At 38.8% G+C, this 23,500-nt stretch overlaps 1 protein-coding gene across 4 annotated transcripts; it reads left to right on the top strand.

Annotated features, from left to right (window-relative positions):
• Positions 1 to 6,134: 6,134 nt before the first annotated feature.
• On the top strand, positions 6,135 to 22,216 carry xpot (exportin, tRNA (nuclear export receptor for tRNAs)). 4 transcript variants are annotated; one of them, XM_027163944.2, is made up of 26 exons: positions 7,082 to 7,213; positions 7,736 to 7,864; positions 10,157 to 10,313; positions 11,497 to 11,579; positions 12,840 to 12,896; positions 13,036 to 13,105; positions 13,795 to 14,013; positions 14,357 to 14,565; positions 14,709 to 14,877; positions 14,991 to 15,227; positions 15,614 to 15,652; positions 15,736 to 15,798; positions 15,894 to 16,018; positions 16,107 to 16,251; positions 16,746 to 16,865; positions 16,963 to 17,057; positions 17,461 to 17,530; positions 17,617 to 17,855; positions 18,353 to 18,638; positions 19,205 to 19,394; positions 19,497 to 19,613; positions 19,893 to 20,008; positions 20,093 to 20,140; positions 20,242 to 20,313; positions 20,424 to 20,480; positions 21,565 to 22,216. In XM_027163944.2, the coding sequence occupies exons 3-26, from the start codon at positions 10,224 to 10,226 to the stop codon at positions 21,589 to 21,591; spliced, it is 2,943 nt and encodes a 980-aa protein (XP_027019745.1). In that variant the 5' UTR covers positions 7,082 to 7,213; positions 7,736 to 7,864; positions 10,157 to 10,223; the 3' UTR covers positions 21,592 to 22,216. The 4 variants fall into 4 exon arrangements, with proteins under 4 accessions (XP_027019747.1, XP_027019748.1, XP_027019744.1 ...); XM_027163946.2 differs by lacking the exons at positions 7,082 to 7,213; positions 7,736 to 7,864 and adding an exon at positions 6,135 to 6,223; XM_027163947.2 differs by lacking the exon at positions 7,736 to 7,864 and having other exon boundaries at positions 7,063 to 7,213; positions 14,381 to 14,565.
• Positions 22,217 to 23,500: the final 1,284 nt, after the last annotated feature.

Below are 23,500 nucleotides of genomic sequence, written 5' to 3'. Positions count from 1 at the left end.
GAACCAAAGACCTATTTATGTGAGAGAACTTGAAGTGTACACAAGTGGTTAAGAAATGTATACATGTGGTTAATTGACATTTAGTGCCAAAGCTAAAAATGCATAGTTTACATAATTTAATGAACATAAAGAGCTGTTATCCTACAAAACACAAAGTTTATGGGGTAAGAATTAAACAGAGATAAGAGATAAGTGACCCGAATTGAAGACCCGAGCTTGGGTTACAGTTCTTCTTCCATCCACCCTATCGCCAGACTGCTTGTCTCTACCGCTGTCTCGAGCTGCATGAAAATATGCGCTTGAGGAAGCAAAGTGGGTGTGTGTGAGAAGTGAAGTGGAAAGAAAAGTTTGTGTGAGGTGAATGGACCCCACGACCTGATAAAAACAGCGGAGGTGTATTAAGTACCATGTACGATCAACACAGAGCAGCGTTATACTGTTTTTTCTTCTGGCAGTGCTCACTCATACACACACACACACACAGACACACAGACACAGACACACACACACACACACACACACACACACACACACACACACACACACACACACACACACACACACACACACACACACACATTCCTGCAGGATTGCACAAACTATCAATATATTTACAATAACAAGGCCAAAAGTATGTGTACCCCTGATTATCATACTTAACCATATGTGCTTGTTGAATGTCTTTACACATGAATTCCCTCTTTCCGCTAGATGTTGGAGTGTGGTTGTGGGGATTAGTGATTATTCAGCTACAAGAGCATTAGTGATATCAGACTCTGATGTTGTAAGTGTTAGGAAGCCTGGGGCTCAGTTGGTGTTCCAGTTCATGTTCAAGGCTTTGTTAACAGAGGCATTGTCATGTTAGAACAGGGGTTGAGGTTGAGCCTCTTAGTTCCAGTGAAGCATAAAGTGGCCATAACATGTAGTGTAAATGCAACAACTTTATTCCTTTGACCTTCAATAGATTATTATTGGCTTTTGTTAGAACTTTGACCTTTTGATATCTGCGATATCCAAAGAAGCTTGAAATTTTTAAAAATTACAGAAGATTTTCGAGAGATCCAGACCAAGACGCATCATATGATGTCCTCACAACACATATTCAGCCTCTTCTGTTCACGTGTGTGGAATATGAGTAAAAAAACAGAGACATAGAAAGTCATAACGAATTATGTGTTTTCACTAGTATCACGTATTTGGAAAGAATCCACTGCAAAATCAAGCATTTTAATGTCTGCAACAATCAAAAAACAAAATGCGAAGCACTGAAAACCAATGATCCTGACTAATTTTATATCAGGCTTGTGGACAGAAAATAATTCATTTGTTTAAATTGATTGTAAATGCCCCATAAATTCTGTTTCCCAATGCTGGCGTTCTGGGAAAACCTGCATAACAAGGCTATCGACTCATAAGGTCTGCGCTTGGGTGATGCAACATAGCTGACTGTTTCCTCTGACCACAGATTGAAGAGAAAATATTATTAATATTAATTGAAGAGAATTAATTACAGTATATGTGGTTAACGTATACATATTTAGTTTCACATCAAAAGCAAAAGTGATTTCATTGTGTATACCAGAAGTGTCTGTGGTGTGAGACGGCATCCTCGTCGGAGGGCCTGTGGAGATCGAGGGAGATCTGTGAGACGTGGGAAATATAGTGTACACACAAAAGATAGAACAAGTCGTGTCAAAGACGTCAAAAATGATGTAAGTTGTAAATAAATCTCCTGCTAGTGCTTTACACAAGAGCCTGATATTAGCTGGCTATTAGTTTTTTTTAGCCTATGAGAATAAAGTTGACCAGAATGTTGAGTTATTATTATTATTATTATTATTATTATTATTATTATTATTATTATTATTACATCTGTATGAGCAGACACCTCCTGATGAGAAACAAGAATGATACCCAAATTTGAAGTAGATAGATTTAGAATTTGGATAACTTTTAAATAATATTAGATTATTTATTTATTTCAGATTTTTGTTTCGAAAATTGCTAAATATATAGAGACATGCTGCACTGATAATAGCAAATAATCTAGAAGATAGATAGATAGATAGATAGATAGATAGATAGATAGATAGATAGATAGATAGATAGATAGATAGATAGATAGATAGATAGATAGATAGATAGATAGGTTTTTGTCCAATAGAAAATAGGCAGACAGATAAGCAGAAAACAGTAAGCAAAGAGATCCATTGTAGACATTCAGTAAGCCCACTTCTCTTCCTTGTAGAACAAAGATTAAATTAATATCTACCAGTAAATTATTAGGAGCTACATATAACTAAAATCAGACACAGATAATGGAAATATAATTTAAAAAAAATTCATGCCACTTGACATTGACACTCAGCATGCCTAAACACACATAACACTTATTACGCACTATCCACTTCAGTAGGAACACCTGCTCATTTATCTAATCAGCCAGTCATGTAGCTGCAGCATGAATACAGTCATGTCAAAAAAAAAAAGATCAAGCATTTCATATAACGTTCACATCGATCATCAGAACAAAGAAAAGTCTGATCTCTGTGACTGTAACTGTGCCATGGTTGTTTAAAGTATTTTCAGATCTCCTGATGATCTCCTTACACACAAAAACATCTAGAGTGGTGTGAAAAACAAAAAACATTGAGTGACTGACACTTCTGTATGTGAAGATGAGAGAGATCAGAGGACGTCTATAGGAACTCAAAGAATCAGAGAAACATCTCATAACACACAAAACATCAAATCACACAGCAGGATCATATTTTATATATAAACGTGAATCACAACACAAAGGGACTCTATACAACAATGGTCGATGTATACTAATTCTATTAATCATAATATATAGAAATTGTGACAGACAAAACCATGGGAGGAAGAGAAAGAATATAAAGAGTGTAATCTTTATCTATTTATTAAGAAAGTGATAACAGATATGAAGTAATTATTGGATTGGATGAATCCAGTGTGAGATCTCTTAAATAACAGTCTCTCGCTTTTGCATCTGTGAGAAAATATTGACAGATCTGTCGTTCTGCACTCGAGCAGGTATCGTACATATTTCTCAATTTACTTTTGGTCTTTTTACATTTTAACCAGCCGTTCATTGATATCCAAATATTTTTCAGTGTGCGATATTTCCATCATGTTCACGACCGAGCCGTTTTTGTTAAGTATTGCTACGTTCTGGTTTTCAAGTGATAGGAAGCGCTTGCTGCTTGTGTTGCATCATTACGGCTGCATGCTTAACAGACGTCAACTACTGACTGTTTGTCTGTTGTTATGCATCCAGCCGTAACGTTGTAACACAATGCCGTTTTACACTGTATACCACAGTCTTGGCATCACAACACTGCAAGTGTGAAAGGTTCCTCTAACTGGGATGTTAGCAGGGTTTAGTGTGAAAAGCCATTAAGTGTATACAAATCAAATGTTTGAAGTGAATTGAAATCTAAATCTGTAGATTTACTGTAGCAATGAATAAAGAAGATAAAGCAGCACTAGTGACTAATCTTATAAGTGCTGCTGTAGTTTCTCTGCAGAGGGACTGATTCATGACTCACAGTATTAAAGAGAAATCTACTGAGAGAGATCTGTACAGGAGAGCTGGAGCAGACAATTACCTTCTCAGCAGGGAAATCGATCAGGCCACAGGCGTGGGAAACCTCTGCTCGATTTCGATGGGCGGCTACCCCCCGAGCCATGAAAATTACTGGGATTATTATTGATTCGTTGGATATTCTGCCAAGGCAGCTACTCCGCTCGCTTCTACCTGGCCCCCTGATCTCTTTAACACCCTGTGAAGCAGCACTCGCCTGCTCTGTGGGAAGTGCGGCGGTTTGGACAAAAAAATATGAGGCCGTGTGGGCAGTTTGGTTTTCAACAAGGTTCCATGGATTGTGATGAAAAAGCCAGCCATTTAAATAAACACTAACAAGCTTATACCCACAGAGGCAGGAAAGAAAAAGAAAGAAAAAAAAAACACACATGAGGTTCTGGCTTTCAGGGCAACATTTTCAAGTCCAGCTTCAAATCCTTTACAAACAAAGAGGGGCTGAGTTTGATTTTCAGCCTGGTTAAAATCACTCCAAACAGAGCAGGCACACAGCTCACCTCAGTCTGATGATTACTCTAATTACGATTAACCCTTAGAACCCGATGAACGTAATTTGCAGGCATTTCTGCACCCAGGCTTCTCGGTTTCATAACACAGGAACCATTTATTGCTCAGAAATAAGGCGCACATCATTAGAAATAGGAGGACTCACACTTTCCAATCATAGACCTGTGCTACATGATAAAGTATCGGTGAGTAAGCAGGCATTGGAAAATCTTACACGTTCAGCATTGTCTTTATATGACTCTTTATTTTACTTCATTATATGTTTCAGTTTTTCTTCACAAGCAACTGAAAATAGACAGTGTGTTTCGACGTGATTCAGTTTTGGCAAAAGATCCAGAAAAAACAGGCTCATTCATTCATCTCTTAAAATTGCTTTATTTTCACTGACATTGTTTATTTCCAGGGTTTTGATAATACATTGTCAAAACTGTGAATCAAAATGCAATTAGGGTCAGCAGGACCCTTAACAATGTAAGTTGCTCTGGATAAGGGCATCTGCTAAATGCCTTAAATGTAAGCAGGAGAAACATGCCAACTGCTGAAGAAGACCGATGTTTGTAAGCAGATGTTCAAGTTTTTCTTTATATACTGGAATTATACTAACATTTTCTATGTTTTAATACTTAGTTTCATGATTTAATTTTATCCTATATTACATTTTCTAAACAGGTGATTAGTAAATCACCTGTAACACTGAATCACGTTGAAACACACTCTCTATTTTCAGTTGTTTGTGAAGAAAAACTGAAACATATAATGAAGTAATATAAAGAGTCATATAAAGACACAATGCTGAACGTGTATGATTTTCCAATGCCAGCTTACTCACCGATACTTTATCATGAAGGTCGGGTTCAAGCCTACAAGCTGCAGAGACATCTACGTTGGTCCTTGAGCAAGGCCCTTAACCTCACCTGCTCCAGGGGCGCCGCACGATGGCTGACCCTGCGCTCTGACCCCAGGCTCATAATAGCCTGGGATATGTGACTTCCCTGGAGAAGTCGTGGCCTAATGGTTAGATCAAATCATCTAATCAAATCATCTAATCAAAATGAAGAAAATAATTATGTTTCCTTGATTTAAATTTCTTTTCACATTTGATAACAGGTTTTAATTGTTCTGCCTTCCTTTTTGTTTCCATTTGTTTCCGTTAGAGAGTCTGACTCGTAACACTAAGGTTGTGGGTTCGAGTCTCGGGCCACGACTGAGGTGCCTTTGAGCAAGGCACTGAAACCCACCCACCCACCCCCATCTGCGGGCACCGCAGCATAAATGGCTGCCCACTGCTCCGGGTGTGTGTTCACAGTGTGCGTGTTCACTGCTGTGTGTGTGCACTTTGGATGGGTTAAATGCAGGGAACAAATTCTGAGTATGGGTCACCATACTTAGCCATATGTCACGTCACTGTAACCTTAAAAAAAACCAAGAATACTGATACATGTCTAAATGAATATGATGTGAGTTCTCTCACACACACACACACACACACACACACACACACACACACACACACACACACACACACACACAGAGTTGTATGCCTGAGGCACTGATTATGCCAAACATATGCCTGAGGCACAAATGCTCACTCAGTGTTCCTCCTAAAAACAAGTGTTAAGGAATTTTGGCATGATGATGAAAACTTCTGTCTTGGTCCAGTAGAGGGCACACAAGACCAAATGCACAACTAAAAGTCTGGCACGTGCTTTGTTACACATTTCTCTATAATTCAGCTCCTCGTTTCAGCTAATTGTCATTAATCTGTTAACTGATCTAGGTCGAAACAGTATAACACGAGCATTTACGTTTAGTGTTCAAATTCAATTCAATTGTATGTATATAACACTTTTAACAATGCAGAAAATGGAGCTTTAAAAAATATGTAAATTCAGTAAGTACATTTTTAGATAGATAGATAGATATTTAATTGTCATTGCATAGTACAGGTACACATTTCTAATATATAAATGTATCAAATTATCCCTTTTGAGCAAGCTAGTGGTGACGGTGGTGAGTAAATCTCGCTGAGATCATGTGAGGAAGAAACCGTGAAAGGATTCAGACTCAAAAGGGAACCTCATCTTCATCTGGGTAACACATTTCCTACATCATTTCCTGTGAAAATGAAATAATCAAAATGAAGAAAATAATTATGTTTCCTTGATTTAAATTTCTTTTCACATTTGATAACAGGTTTTAATTGTTCTGCCTTCCTTTTTGTTTCCATTTGTCCCACTAAGCCAGTAGCTTTAGTCACAGCACAGGACTTAGACCTGAACCCCAATCTATTGCAGGGCATCAAACAGTACTTAACCTGCAAAAACATAAAGTAGGGAAAAGATCCTGGTACAAACAGACACAACAATGGTTTAAGAGAATAGAGAAATGCTCTTTCTGTTGGTGACGTGTGTTTAACCTCACAGTGTTTCACTAAGATCCTTCAGGCAATAGTCCAATTTTTTTTTCAGACAGGCTCGTTTACAAATTAAATTAATTTAGATGTCCATTTATTTATATTTGATCATTTATATGGATGGACTTTAAAGCGAAAATGTCTCTTGTGCCCTCTAGTGGCTGGCTGTGGTATTGTTTTAAACAATTTTTTTTAACCATTAAATCAATTACTGATTAAAAATCAAAACAGATGCTCTATGTATATATGATTGATTAATGATGCATCCGAACATCATGAAAAAAATGTGATCTTTAGTTATTACAAAAAAAAGATATCACAAAAACGTTTGTTGTGCTCTTCAGATAAAATAAATAAATAATCAGGGCATTAATCCATTTGTTCATATTTGTTGTTGAATGCAGCAATTCTATTAAAAAAAAAAAAAAACAGACCCGAGTTCACGTTAAAGCGTTGGAGTCAAGTAGTCTGTTTGAAACGAACCGTCACGTGGCGCTCGAGACTACTTCCTGTTGACCCGAGTGCATAGTGATGACGCAAGCAGCAATTCCGCTTCTGCTGTTTCGACACGCTGTTGCCGCACGAGCTGTAGACGTCGCGTTTGTCACTATTGCCAATTCATTCTAAATCGGCAGTTACAAAAACACAATGGAGCCCTGAAGTCGAGGGTAAGGTCAAAACTTTTTGTTTATTAAATCGGAGTTTGTGAAATGTATATCCTCTGTAATCCATTCAGAACTTTGTGGCTTTTGTTGTTTTTTTTTGTATAGAGCCACAGCCCGCGCGCGTGCGTGCGTCCGTTGACGTAACGTTTTACTAACTATTATCTAACTTATACATTTTACATTAGGTGTAAATATAAACAATAGTAGGGAGTGTGTCTGTGTCGGCGGATATGGAGCGCTCTGAGACGCCACGTTAGTGAGAGACGAGTCGCGTGTGATGTGCAGTGCTAATCGGCTAAAACCGTGGCCTCGAGCTACCACAATATAACACAATAACAATACACACTTATATAACGGTAAGGTACCGCTCCCTGTAGTGCTGTAACGTTTACACACGATGTAGGCTTGATAAACTATTGTTCGTGACCTGCTAGCTAGATGGCTGACTACTAACTTGGTGAATGTTATCATAGCGAGCTGCCATTTTGACAACCGACGTTTTAGAACTTTTTCTCCCCTGGTTAGATATCTGCAGCTAGTAAACACGAGACTGGTCGGTTATGTTGTAGCTGTGTTGCATCATGCTACAGAACGTACAGAGTCAGCTGAGCTTGCTTTCTCCGGGACCGTGACGGATCAGAGGTGTTTATTCAGGTATTTATTTATTCATAGGAATTTCTCGCATTTTACTCTGTTCGTTGGAGCAAGTCATTATTTTGTAGGTCACAAGTAAGATCTAAGTCAAGACTGAGATTATGCCAAGTCAAGTTCTGTTAAAGTCAAGACACTAACTTCAAGTTTGGAGACTTAAACAAGTCCATAATGTGCTGTCATTATTAGCATTGTAATTTTTATACAAATCTCCCATCTTTACTCATACACATTGTGTGTGTGTATCTCTCTCTCTCTCTCTCTTATTTTTTTTTTTTATTTTTTTTTTATAAAAACAGTGAAGTGACATACAGCTAAGTACGGTGACCCATACTCAGAATTTAACCCATCAAAAGTGCACACACACAGCAATGAACACACACACTGTGAACACACACCCGGAGCAGTGGGCAGCCATTTATGCTGCGGCGCCCGGGGAGCAGTTGGGGGGGTTCGGTGCCTTGCTCACGGGCACCTCAGTTGTGGCCGGCCCGAGACTCGAACCCACAACCTTCGGGTTACAAGTCAGACTATCAAACCATTAGGCCACTACTGTATGTATATATGTATACATGTGTGTGTGTGTGTGTGTGTGTGTGTGTGTATGTGTATATATATGTATGTATATGTATATATATATATATAATGTATGTATGTATGTATGTATGTATGTATGTTACACATACACACGCAGAGATGTGTGTGTGTGTGTGTATATATATATATATATACATATATATATATATATATATATATGTATATATATATATATATACACACACGCAGAGATGTGTGTGTGTGTATGTATATATATATATATATATATATATATATATATATATATATACATATATATATATATATATATATATATATATATATATATATATATATATATATATATATATATATATATATATATGTATATATGTGTGTGTGTGTGTGTGTGCTTATATGTATATTGTGTGTATGAGAGAAAGAGAAGGACATGTTAGTCATTTTGAATAAGAGCAAAATTTTCATTGAATACAGATGTTATAGTTATTTGAAGGACCGCTATAACAATTTTCATATTTCAGTTCAATTCACACAAAATACGAGGCATGGACTTTACAAAAAAGTAGGTTTTTTTTTTGTTCATCTAGCTCTGTCCAGCTTGGCACTGATTTGAGGTTTGCTTTAAGCAGCCTCCAACACGGTCTCTTTTGTGCTTGATATTCTTTGACCCCTGGTTTGACATTTAGTTTTTCTAATAGAAAGATACTACTGCAAGTTGATTGGCTCTTACATTTACTGCATTTAGCAGACACCCTTATCCAGAGTGACTTACAACTGAGCAACTGAGGGTTAAGGGCCTTGCTCAGGGGCCCAGCAGTGGCAGAGAATTGTAGTATAACTGTGATTTACATTGGGTTGGTTCCATCATTTGGGGGCTCATGATCACCTCAGATTTTTGTTCTCCTGCTATTGCAGTGATGCTTTTCTGCTCCCCGCAGTTGTGCCGAGTGATTTAGACCTCCTGTCAGCTCAGATGGATTTCTTTTTTTTTATCTCTGTTCTCTCAGCAACAAGGTGTTTCAGCCTGCAGTTCCTCTGCTCACAGGATGTTTTCTTTGCATTATTCTTTGTAAACTGAAGAGACTGTGTGTGAAATTTTCAGGAGATCAGCAGTTTCTGAAATACTCAGAATCTGGCACCAACAAGCACTCCATAGTTAGTTACAGAGATCAAGTGATCATTTTTGTGAACATCAACATACTTGTTTACTTGTGCTGCTCTAAAAGGTGCACATGTTGCTAATATAGTGGTTCCTTTAAATTGTGAATGGTTTTTGATCACACAGACACCTTCATTTCTAGAAAAGCAAACGTTCTCAATCTTCATGCCTCCAATTTTCTCTAGAAATGTAAGATAAATGTGAAAACCTTCCTCTGCCTGTGAGTACACTGCTGGGCCCCTGAACAGGGACCTTCAATTGCTCAGGTGAATAAAATTGTAAGTCGCTCTGCCAAATGCCTTAAAATGTAAATGAACATAATCCAAATATCCATAGTCATTACTGAAATATTGTATATGTATAGCAGTATATGTTATTCACTCTCATGTTTTTCTTCTTGAAGGTTTGGATTGAAAAAAACTGTTCAAGTGATCAGACAAATATGCTAATAACTCTGTTGAATAATTATAATCTTAAGTTCTTCGGGTACATCTACCACTGCAACAAAATAAAACAACACATCGCTGATCTTCCTGGCCACATTATTCTAAACCTCTGTTCTTTTGTGTGTTTGGCAGATGTGTGAAGCCTGTGCTTGCCTAGAAGACTGGAGAGATCCTCTAGTGGAAGCAAGCTAACCCACACATGGCCTGCGAGTCGGCTTTCCCCGCCATCATGGACGAGCAGGCCCTCATGGGACTGAACCCCAACGCTGATGCCTGCTACCGGCAGAGAGTAAGACCTCTATCAAGAATTATAGCCCCTGACGTGGGATACTGGCTTGTTTTCCTTACATTTTAATGTAATGCTCACTACAGTAGCATATAACTGGATAATTTGTTGTCTGGGATTATCTCCTTGTAGCTAAAGTGTTTTACTAAACTACCTTCTGTCAGTTAGGATTCATAATATAACAGCTAACAAAAAATGTACGGTGTTGAGTCTTAGCAAGTAAATACGTGTTGCAGTTCTGAAAATGTTATTACTGGGCCTTATATCAAACGATACAATCCAAGAAGTAAGTAATCAGTAAGCCTTTTGTCACTGAACCTCTTTCAACTTGGAGACAATCAAATTGTTGTGGCTTTATTCTCTACAAGTGAATGTTGTGTTTCAAGAACTCAATTGTTATCAATAACAAGCTGAAAAGATGAGGATGCTAGATTTTAAAGATGAATTAAAATGGGAAATTGATTCATAAAACACTGTCTTTAATTAACACTGTCTTTAACACTGTCCCCAATACAAAGAGCGATGCTTCTGTGTGATTGTTTTGTGTTGGTTGTGCTTCTGTGATGGCATAACAACACAGGGCTCTCTTGCTTGTGTTTGCAGTGGAAATAAGAGAATCCAGTTAATCTGCAACATCCTTCCTGATTGTCGAGTTCAGTCAACATTTCCTGGTGGCAAAGTAGCTTAGCAAATCTTAAAAAATAATAATAATAATCTACGTTTAAATACAAGGCAGACAGCAGAATTTATAAATATGTATAAAATCAGTGTCTCAAATCACAAGACAAGATTTGCTGCTCAGGGGTATCACCTGTAATATTTGTTTAATATTCAGTGTAAGCTTTTATACACTCAGAGGGCGGAGCTTACAGAGCACAGTTTGCAAGTGGGATCTTAACTGGCTCGACGTACGCTTACTAAATAGTCCAAAAACATGAAGGAAGCATCGTCATTAGGTTTCATTCGACCTACTGGAAAAACATTGTTTAATGACGGACAGCAGCATGAATTGTGATGACACTAATTTTAACTAAGGCACAAACTCCTGTCAGATAATTTTCCCACATTAGTAACTTTGCCATGAAAACACATGAACCACAAAAGAAAAATATCGCATTGGAACATCATACCTAGTAAATTAGCAACGTTAAGGCTACACACTACTCTTCTGTTTCTCTTTCTTTAGGCACTGGCGTATTTTGAGCAGCTGAAAGAATCTCAGGATGGATGGGAGGTTTGTGCTGGAGCTTTGGCTAAAGGCATCTACAGGTGAGACCCACTCAATTTCTTTTATCACATGAATCAATCATTAAATCTTATTATACAGTGCTGTTAGGAGAGGGTTGCTCTCCTAACAGCACTGTATAATACGATTTAATGATTGATTTAGTTTCAGATTTAAACATGATCTGTCCCATGCCTGTCCTCAGTCATGCAATTTTTTGCTATGGAGGAATTGATTCAGCTGTTCATCGTCCGTTTCTTGGTCTCAAAATAGTTTTGAGAAGGGACAGGGAGTGGGTGAGTTGGAAAGGAGAGCGGGGGTGAGTAAAGGAGGGAAAGTAAGAGGGTAAAGGAGGGAGAGATGAAAGGGGGTCGAGAAGAGGGAGGGTGGGATGAGGGAAGGGTAGAGTGGAGGGTGGGGAGAGGTACAAGGGAGAGGGTAGAGTGGAGTGTGGGGAGAGGTACAGTGGGGGGGGTGGAGGGGAGGGTGGGGAGAGGTAAAAGAAAAGTCAAAACACCATAGAGGCTCTCTTTCTGTCTGAAATTAGTGGAAAATAATCTCTAGACCGCATCATCCTGAGGCGCATCAGATTGACTGACTATTTTGTTAATATTTGAAATCACAAAATTAAGATGATAACTAAAATAACTTAGTATGTCTCTCTGTGATTCTTTTAATAGAATAGATAAGTTTCCTGAAAAGCTTTTGCTTTCTTTAAGGAATCTCATCACTTTCCTCTCATTAATTAGCCCCGCCAGGATTTTGCATGTTTTGTGATCACAGAAACTAACACAAAATTAAGGAAACTCCATGATATATTTTAAAAAATTTCAAAATTGATTTGAAAATCTGCAGATTTTCTGCAGATTTGGACCAGGAGATGTCATGACATAACTACAATTCACATGTGAAGAGCATGAGTACAGTAATTATTTTAAGACCTTCTATATGTCTTTTCACTTTTCATAAGTTAAAAGAAGGTCCTGTGCTTGAATTTTAACCATTCAAGTAGTTTAATGCAAATTTGGAAAGAAAAAAAAAGCTGCAGCAGCTTCAAGCATTTTTGGCTGCAACAATTGATTTCTGGTACTGATTTGTGTGCAGCAGTTAAGAATGCTGAGTCCTCCTTGTCATTATAGCATTAAAGATAATGGACTCATCAGGACTCCTTTTTCTGTAGCTTTCAGACATAAGATGTAATGTTTCTGCGAGTAATCCAGGTTTGATGGCTGAACCCTTTTTCACATCACTGTCGTTGCTTTGTCAGAATGGTGTAACATTAAAGATGTTTTTTATTCCATCAGTGATGACCATGTGAAGTTCTTCTGTTTTCAAGTGCTGGAGCATCAGATCAAATACAGGTAAGGCTGCAACTGTTTTTAATGTGTCTCAACTCAAGTGCTCAAACAAGTGCTTGAGTGCTGGTATAGCCTAGGAGCAGCACAAATAAGCTCTTTATGTGTGTGTGTGTGTGTGTGTGTGTGTGTGTGTGTGTTACAGACATGCAAGACTCACCGGCGCTCAGCAGCAGCTTATTAGAGAGACTTTGATGAAATGGCTCCAGTTGCAGGTGTGAAAGACTTTTCATATCGCTTTCTTCCAAACAAAAAATGCATTAAAATTTAGATAATACATCTTTTAGATAAAGATGTATTGAGTTGTGGTTTTTTTTGTGTATTTTAACCATAAAAAGTGCTGCTGTGTTTTACTGTTCATGGTGGTGGATTGACCTAATTTGCTGAACATTGGCTTCATTGCCATTGACGAAATTGTCCTGAGATCATAAGTCTGGAGTTTATTTTCCTAATCAAATCCTTGACGTTGGGGAAGTTGTTAGTAATGTTACGCAGCTAGTTGCTGGTACAGCGATTATTTGCATGTCACGTTGACATCCTTTCCCATTACCTTGTGACGTCATGTGCAAAGTGGGGAGGAAAAAATAAACTTGTCTACAGATGCTTGTTTTGTTTGCTCAGTCAGAGCACATCAAGCACAGGAGCTACTTTTATGCACTTTTACAGTCGGCTACTATTGTGGGTGAAAACCAATGTTGATGACTCTCAGAACAGTGATTAGTGTGGTCACTGTTCTAGATGTAACCAAGTACTGCATCTGTGTCTAACAGTGCTAATGCCAATACTGCTAAACAACTATGTTAAAGCCATGTATATTTAATGTCACTTTGTAAGTAGAGAAGAAATTGGTAGCTGAGCAGACTACCGGTTTTTCAGTGGTTTATAATCTTGTTTTTGAACACAGTTGATGAGCACACAGCCCGAGAAGGCGTTCATCAAAAACAAGGCTGCGCAGGTGTTTGCGCTCACCTTTGTCATGGAGTACCTGACGCTGTGGCCCAAGTTCTTTTTTGATGTGCTGTCACTGGTGGGCCTGAACCCCCACGGCCTGGACATCTATCTGCGCACACTCATGGCCATTGACGCCGAGGTGGTGGACAGGGACATCCTGCACACCCCAGAGGTACAGCTCATTATCAGCACTCTGCTGCGTGCTGTCCGCTTTCTTAAATTACAGTACCCTCTGCTTATGGATATTACGCTAAGTCTCATTTAACAACCACATACAGAAATTTCAGAAGCACTGATTTTCTGTGTGTGTACATGGATGAATTTGCATTTGGTGATGCCCACAATCTCCATAAAGCATTAAAGTCTAAAATGACTAGTAAACAATAAATAAATAAGTGGTAGAAGCTTTTTGCTTTTTTGAAATTAAAGATATGAAATTTGTGGTTCTTCTCTTCATATATGTGAAAATGTGAATTTGTCTCAAACTCAGTTCTTTGAATCTTTAACCTCCATAGATCATCAGTGGTTTATTTCTGCAGGAGACCCGCAGGAACACACTGATTAAGGACAGCATGAGAGAGACCTGTATCCCAGCTTTGGTAGAGTCGTGGTACCAGATCCTACAGACGTATCAGCAAAGTCACTGTGAACTCACATGCCAGTGCCTGGAGGTAGTGGGAGCGTACGTGTCCTGGATCGATCTCAACCTCATCGCCAACGACAGGTCAGAACTCCTACATGTTACCCTCTGACTGCTTTTGTGCTCGCCTCTGATTGTGTATTCAATACTTTCATTTCATTTCTCAATGTTTGTGTCTCTGTGATCTCGGAAATAAATTGAATTGATTTTAACTGCATTAAATGCAGGTTTGTGAATCTATTGCTGAGTCATATGTCAGTGGAGGAGCTGAGAGAAGAGGCATGTGATTGTCTGTTTGAGATCGTTAACAAGGGCATGGACCCGGTGGATAAAACAAAGCTAGTGGAGTCTCTCTCACAAGTCCTGCAAAATGCCGGCTTCTTCAACGTGAAGCAGGTGTGTATTGTATAATGGGAACAAAAAAATACAACACCTTTATATTGGAAGAAGACACAAGCAGCTAAGAGTAGTAATGGTGTGTAAACAAATTGTGGTGCCATGTGTCTCAGGAGGAGGACGTGGACTTCCTGGCAAAGTTCTCACGTCTGATAAATGGAATGGGTCAGGCTCTGGTGTTAAGCTGGACCAAGCTAACTAAAACTGGAGATATGAAGGTTGCATCAGAAACCCTGCAGGCTCTGGAGGTCAAAATCCCTCTGATGCTGCAGCTCCTTATGCATGAGGATGATGACATTTCAGCGAATACTGTGGGCTTCTGTTACGACTACTTACATGTACTCAAACAGGTATGTGCTCACACACACATACAGAACCTTTGTTCTGACTGCCTGCACTAAATGGAGTCTGTTTATACTAGATATATTTGAAAAGCATATAAGAGATAAATTATAGTATTGTGGGGTGCTGGGTGTTTTTTGTTTTTTTGGATATTGTGTTTTATTTAAATACATTGTTATAGTATATTGTAGTTTATTTTAAGTGAAATTAAATTGGGATATGTTTATATTTATGGTGGTGTACATACTTCTGTCACATTAGATTCAGTAGATGTCGAAAGTTTAAAAAAAAGGTACAACAATGATATACAATTCCCTATACACATAGTCGATCAGAGTTACAGTCGCATCTTATACCTCATGCATTTAAGTGCTGTTTCTTGTCTCTATCACAGCTTCCTGTCCTCACTGATCAGCAGAAGAGTAATATTGAGGTAAGAAATCACAGTTCAGTCACTTGTCTCGGCTCCCATGATAGAACGCGGTGCCATTGACCTTTCTCTTTGCTTTGGCACAGGCCATCATGATGGCTGTTATGAAAAAACTGACCTATGACGACGAGTACAACTTTGAAAACGAGGTACCGTTCTCGTCATCCATAAGAATCAACATAAAACATTAACAGGAAGGTTTATGAACCACTCTTTTATTTTAAACTAAAATTTTGTCTTCAAGGGTGAAGATGAGGCGATGTTTGTGGAGTACAGGAAGCAGATGAAGATGCTGCTGGACCGTCTGGCTCAGGTCTCACCTGAGCTCTTACTGGAATCTGTGCATAGAATTTTCACCAGCACCATGCAGTAAGACCTGAATTCAACCCCACACACTCACACAGCCATCCTAAAAGCCATGCTAACTCATTGCTGCATATGTGACGTGTGTGTGTAGGAGCTGGCAAACGGCCCGGTTCATGGAGGTGGAGGTGGCGATTCGTTTGTTCTTCATGTTGGGTGAAGCTTTACCTGCATCTCACGGAGCTCATTTCAGTGGCGATGCTGCGAAAGCCAGCACTCTACAGGATATGATGAGGACGGTAAGATGAAGCCTCATTGCTCCAGCTATATGAGAACTGATTAGTTTAAAGAGCTCTGATGTCATGAAGCTCTACTCTAGTTGTTCTCAAACCTTTTGGAGCCCTTTACCTGCCAAATTAACTTTGCAGACCCTCTAAACTGATGTTATTTCCTCAACACTGTTCACATACAAATTATTTAGAATTACACAATATCAGAACCCAGACCTAATTATTTGTCATATTTTGTGTTAATCTCCTGTCGTTTCTGTAATAATTATGAATTTAAGGCCTTAATTTGAGCCAAAGCTCATAACGACAGTCGCAATGACAGTGAAAAGTTCCGCCATTGTGGTGAATGACAATTTTATTATGTTGCATTATGAGTCTGGAATTTTCTGGAAGTCAAAAGATGCATTAAAGGTTTGGGGTCGGAAGAAATTTATCTCCATTTGGGGATGTTTTGACTTGGGGTTTTTTTTTTTAAATCTCTGCCCATTTCTGTGTCTCTGTAGCTTCTCTCTAGTGGCGTAAGCGAGTACCAGCACACGTCGGTCACCCTGGAGTTCTTCGAGACTGTTGTTCGTTATGACAAGTTCTTTATCGTGGAGCCTCAGCACATTCCAGTTGTCCTGGTAAGCTTTAACTCCACTTGCCCTTCATCTGCCTAATAAAGTTTAAATGAAAGTTGTTTTCATCCTTGTGTGTGTGTGTGTGTGTGTTTATGTGCAGATGGCGTTTTTAGATCATCGTGGCCTGAGGCACAGCAGTCCGAAGGTGCGCAGCAGAGTGGCTTACCTTTTCTCCAGGTTCATAAAAACATTACAGTAAGTCTGTTAGCTGGACGCACACACACATGCTGTTAGCACTGCCATAATCCTCTCAAGTGTTAAGAGTTCACATCAGTAAAAGACGAAGCTATAGACTGTTCTAGTTATTTATACATGCCTGTAGACACACACTGTTGTCATTATCTGTGTTATTTTTGTTGCTAAATAAAAGGGAAGTGGATTTTTTTATTTTCTAACCTACATTTTCATCTGAATTGGGGAATGAATCTTGAAAAGTTTGGAGTCTCCAGGCAACCGCAGCCTCTAGGGCATGAGGAACGTTTCATGTTGCCATCTAAAGTGAAAAAACTAATTTCAGAAGCATCACTTGAGTGAACAAATATATGCATTGTTTTTGTTACTTTTTTTCCTTTGGTTTATTCCTTTTTTTTCTCAACAGTAAACACATGAATTCCTATATCGAAGATATTCTAAACCGAATACAGGACCTTCTGGCATTAACTCCTCCTGTAAGTGTCTTTCTCAAACACACACACACACACACACACACACACACACAAGCAAAACTATATGCTTATCTCTTGCTCTCTTCCAGGAAAACGGATTCCCTGCGCTCCTGACCAGCGACGATCAGCTGTTCATGTTCGAGACGGCTGGCGTTCTGATCGTAAACAGCGATAGCTCTGCTGACAGCAAACGGGTTCTCATGCGGAGTCTGCTCGCACCGCTCATGGAGGCCTTCCGCCTGTTGCTGGCCAAACTCACACAGGAGAGTGATGAGGAGAGACAGACTGTGCTGGGCGACTGCCTCGGTCACGCTGTGGGCTTTGCCAGGTATATCCCACACCGTTTACTCAAAATTACACCCCACACACGTCCGACATCACACATGATGCTGAAATCAAATTAATTATACAATGATATGTATTTTTTAGAATTCAAACATGTAGTATGGTAACCTCACGAGTTAAAAAAACCCAAACACATCAGTTACTCATGAGTCAGATCATATGATGAGACATTAATGTTGGCACTTTGATTCATTCTTTGTGGCTAAAAAAAAAATCATCATTGTCACAAGATGGCATCTGTAAAAGAAACTAAGAAAGAACTTCCAGGCCCAAATCCGACAACAAAAAAGTTCTAAAGTGGGAAGTGTTGTCTCATTAATGTGCTTAGACAAAACCCCTGCCCAAGTGTGTGTTAGATCCAGTGTGTGGTGGTTTAAAAACATTTTTTTTTTTAAAATCTAACAAAACTTGGAATCGTACCACAATTCTTCAACCCATAAAGAGTCTCTCTCTATCTCTATCTCTCTCTCACACTCTCAGCCGCACCAGCAAGGCGTTCAATAATAAGCAGACGGTGAAGCTGTGTGGCTGCTCTGAGGTCTATCTGGAATGCCTGCAGACGTTCCTGCCTGCACTGAGCTGTCCTGTCCAGCGGGGCACATTACGCAGTGCCGTGCGCTCCTTCCTCCACCGCATGATCATCTGCCTTGAGGAGGAGGTCCTGCCTTTCATCCCCAGTGCCAGCGAACACATGCTAAAGGATTGTGAGCCCAAGGACCTGCAGGAGTTCATCCCCCTGATCAGCCAGATCACAGCCAAGTTCAAGGTGTGCTGTTTATAGAACTCTTTTTGTTGGATGTTTTATCATTTTGGGCTCAAATTGTTCTGCAGTATTCCTGAATAGACCAGAATTTAAACAAACAGGATATTGAAAAATATAAAAAATCTTAGCATAATCCAGAGCAGGACACTTGTTTAGGGCTGATGGAAGAAAGCCCAGCTAAGTTAGGATTGATTTGTGGGACTAACAGTAGCACTAAACTTATTTCTTTTAAAATAAAGCTTATGAAAATTTAACAGGAAGAAAACATCAGACTCGAGTGTCAGTTGCCTGAAGCACTTGCGTTGTTTATGGTAGAATAATGGCAAGAAGGCTTCCTAACAAAATAAGCTGTGGAAAAAGTCCAGTATCATTTTTATAATAATTTATAACACACATTTATTTAGAGGTCTTTTTTTTTATAGAAACCCCAAAAGGTTTGAGTCAGTAGATTTGTGTTTGAAGACTAAAAGTAGATCAAGCCATCTTTTGTGTTAAATAAAAAAACAAAATCTCATAACATTTTGAATCATAAATCTGACGTCCAGTTTAATGTGTGTTTGCCTTTGCAGAGCCAGGTGTCTCCGTTCTTGCAGCAGGTCTTCATGCCATTGGTTCTGGCCATTTTTGAAGTATTATCTCGACCAGCAGAAGAGAACGACCAGACTGCAGCGCTGGAAAAGCAGATGTTGAGGAGGAGCTACTTCAGCTTCATCCAGACCATTGCCAGCAGTGGTATGAACGAGGTCATGGCAAACCAGGGTGAGTCTTTTAAATACCCCAAACATACAATTCATTACATAAGCAAAGCTTTCATTTCACACTTGAATAAATTTTTTTGTTTGTTTGTGTTTTTTTTCCCAGGTGCTGAAAATATAGAGCGTGTTCTATTCACCATTATTCAGGGAGCAGTGGACTTCCCTGACCCTGTTGCCCAGAAGACCTGTTTCATAATACTGTCCAGACTGGTGGAGCTCTGGGGTAAGCTAAACTCGAGAGGCGCTGCAGGCCGGGGCAGCTAAACCAACTTTTTTGTTATGTGCTCTATTTCTACACGCATGTGGCCTTTTCACTACAAACATCCAAGCAGTTTATTCTTAAAGTAACAGATGATGCACTGCTGCCATGTGATTGGCTGTTTAAATAATTGCATGACCGTGTAGGCCTACAGGTGTTCCTAATAAAGTGCTCAGTAAGTATTTTAAGCTTATGGTGCTTTAAACCATCACGATTGTCTGTCTTTATTTTTATTATACACAGGAGGTAAAGACGGTTTAGTAGGGTTTCCAGACTTCATTTACAAGCACATTGTCCCAGCGTGCTTCCTGGCTCCTCTCAAACCAACCTTCGACCTGTCAGATGCACAGACTGTACTGGTAAGTCTCGGCGATCGAAAAAAGCCGATGAGAGACAGAATCGGATGAAACTTTGAGTGATCGTTGCAAACCTGTGCTTTTCAGACCATGTCCGAGTGTACGCTGACGCTGAAAATGATTCATCTCAAGAGGGTGAGTCATGGAGCTATTTATGAAAACTTTTAATCTCACTCATGGTAGAAATTGGGCGATTCTCATCGCTTCTGTACTTAACCGTTTGTGTCTCGCTCCAGGGGCCAGAGTTTATTCAATTTCTGCAGCAGGAATACCTGCCCTCTCTGCAAGTCTCACCTGAGATCACACAGGTATCCTGTCACTCGAGTGTTGTCATTTGTGTATGGCTTAATTTTATTGCTCAGAAACCTTTGGTTTATTGCAATCTTGACTTTTTTTTTTTTTTTTAAATATATTACAGGAGGCCTGTCAAGTGCTTCAACAGCCTGATACCAAGGTTCTGAAAAATTACATGAAGGTATCTCATGCATTTTAATTTCTTCCTCTTTGTCTTTACAAGCTAATTAAGTTAGTCACGTTGTTAGTTTTTTGGTTAGTTGGTTGAGAGTCACATAAATGTATTGTATAATGATACTTGACATGTATACATGCATGATGTGTGTACAAACCTTTAACCCCTAATTATTGACATTTAATTCAGGGTTAATGGATTTAACACATTGTTCATGAGAGATTTTGCATTGTGCCAATAACTTCTGAATTACCACCAGGGCCTGAAATGGACAATGGACTTTGTTCCATTCTGTCTTAAGTCTTAATGTCAATTGTCCCAGTCTAACTCTGTCACTCCAAAAAGGTACATGGAGGTTATTCACTGCCACCGAGTTGAACACAGGGATCACAATTTTCTTATTCTGCCTTCAGGGCCTACAGGGCCATTAAATTCTCAAATCTGATTGATTGGTAGGTGTGCAAACATTTCGCACAGGGTTGATTAATGCACCCATTCTAATACTCTATTTTCAAAGTAACTGCTCAAACACAGACACTGCGTGATCTAAGACGAACGTAGGTGATATTTGAAATCCTGTTTAACAAAGTAAAAGGTGATGACGTGTTTTACCAAGCGATTATTATGTCATAATTGCTTCAGAGTTCAAATAAAGTTCCTTGTATGGGAAAGTGTTCAGGACAGAGGACTTTACACTCTCTCTGGTTTATAAGTAAAATCACAGGTTGTGTTTTGAGAGCAAGAAACGGAGACCAGAGAAAATAAATCTTACTTTTAAACATTAAAACGGTGTGATGTATAATTCATGAGTAAATAAAACACTAATCACTGGTAACTTACTGTGGTATAAGTGGAATAATGCTGCAGACCATGTGGTTCTGTGAAACCGGTTCACTCACGGAGATTTTTGCCTCTCTGTTTACGCGTTGTACTACATACTGAACCTGAAAGGTTCCCCCAAGGAGGTTGTTTAAAAAAATAAATAAATAACACTCACTACAGTGTAAAACATTACACAAGGTTAGGAAATTGACTGCTGCTACATACTTATGCCGAATAACCGTCTGCAAATTTCTTTCTTTCCTCTCAGGCCTTTTTTCAGCAAGCCAAGCTGTAACACCACGACAATTTCAAGACGTACAACAAAAGGGCCGAGCTTAGAATAGAAGCTGCTTTTGCACTTAAAGGAGAAGTTTATCTGTGGCCGTCTCCGCTCCAAGGGGGAAATGAGATGCAGATTACAGGGGACTCTGGTGAGGACGCGCTCCCACCAGACCGATCACTAGCACTCTCCATTTGGAGACGGACATCTGTGATTGGCCAACCAGACAAGGCAGGGAGCTAAGAGTTCACAGCAGAATGGGATTTGGAAGAGACAAATTTTGTTCAAAACAAGGAAAAAATATATTTTGGCGCTTAAAACTATATGAACTATGATTATAGCAATGTTTTGTATTTGTGAGCGCTCTTTCATGTAGGTGTTTAAAAAAAATTTAAAGAGATGTTTGAGCGTTACAACGAGGTTTCTGTAATGAAGCTGTTCCAAGATGATTTTATTTAATGACTTAGAATTTGCTTTCTTTTTTTGTCATGAAATAGTTTTGTTTTTATTTTGAAGTGAATGGGAATATGAAAGTGCTCTTCTAGAAATGAAACAATCTGATGTGAACAATTAAATTTTGTTTTTGTTTTTTTCCCCCATTCATGGCATATTAAATGCAGAGTACCCCGTTTAAACTGTACAGTGCATCACTGATCTGTGTTAATGCAGTTTTGTCATTTGTACTGAATGCACAAACACTCACAAAAAAGCATGTTCAGGTTAATTAATCAGTTCCTGTAACATTGTCCATTTACTGCTCTCACTCTGAGGAATTATGCAATGTCTATTTTCAGTGTTTCAAGTGTCCCATCGACAGCTGAGCTGGTGACTGACGTTACTTTAAAGCAGCTGGAATAACCAGTATTTTTTTTCTTTGTTGCGAATTCAATAACCAAGAGTCTGTGGCTAACAAGTTACAGTCTGCATACTGTAGAATACATGTTAAAATTAACCAAAGTTAAAATATAAAAATTCCTATCATTAATGTTTGAGTTCTTGCAAAAAAAAAAATAGTGCTTCCATTAGAGTGTTTTACACCATCACAACAGTTTGAAAACCTCACATGTCTCTGAAGAAGCACTTGTTGACCTGCACCTCCCTGGTTGGTAGCTTCTGTGCTGATTGAGAGCTTGCTGCTGGATATAATTTGGCCAGAAGTTGAAATAATAGAGGATTAACCTTATTTTATATAGATAGCGATTTATTTCAGTAATAGGAGTAACAATCTGAAGGGGAAAAAACATGCAATTCACAAAATGCTAATCGGGGTGGTTTGTGTTTTAATTAGTTCACTGTAATTACTAACTTTTTTCAAATCCAGAATGAATTTATAAGTTCATATAAGCCACTTAAAAATAGAAGGAAGAAATAAAACTCAAACCCTAATTGGTTCTTTCAGGAAGTGGATATAATCCCCAAGGGGAAGTTCCAGTTTGGAGGTGTAGCTCTGTAGCGATCTAACATTTGTACACAGAACATACTCTGTTTAAACTACTAGTAAATACTTCATGGTTTGGAATTTGGTTTCTTGCTGCTTGGCAAGATCGACCTGAGTGCTGCAAAACAGCCTGGAATCATTAATTGCTCATTTGCTGGTGTAAATTATGAAGTGATTATTTTTAATTACTTACAGATCAAACACTACAAATGTATCTCAATGCTTTTATAAACCTGTGCATGAGACAGAATTTCATCTTCCAGTAGTATTTTAGAATCTTTCATCTAAACACTTCAAAAAAAAAAAATACTGTCATTTTACCAACTCCTAAATCTAGAGTTATGCCAAATGAATGCAAAGCTATGCATTTCATTATGTTTCAGACATTTTTCTGCCTATACTTATTTTTGATATCCCTTTATGGTCCTTAAATTTGTCACTCCAATAAACTGTATCTTATAATGTAATCCAGTGTTTTTGATGAAT

The sequence above is a fragment of the Tachysurus fulvidraco genome, chromosome 10 (assembly GCF_022655615.1).
Source record: "Tachysurus fulvidraco isolate hzauxx_2018 chromosome 10, HZAU_PFXX_2.0, whole genome shotgun sequence".
In the NCBI taxonomy this organism is placed as follows: Eukaryota; Metazoa; Chordata; class Actinopteri; order Siluriformes; family Bagridae; genus Tachysurus; species Tachysurus fulvidraco.
This window is presented reverse-complemented; position numbering and strand designations above follow the sequence as displayed.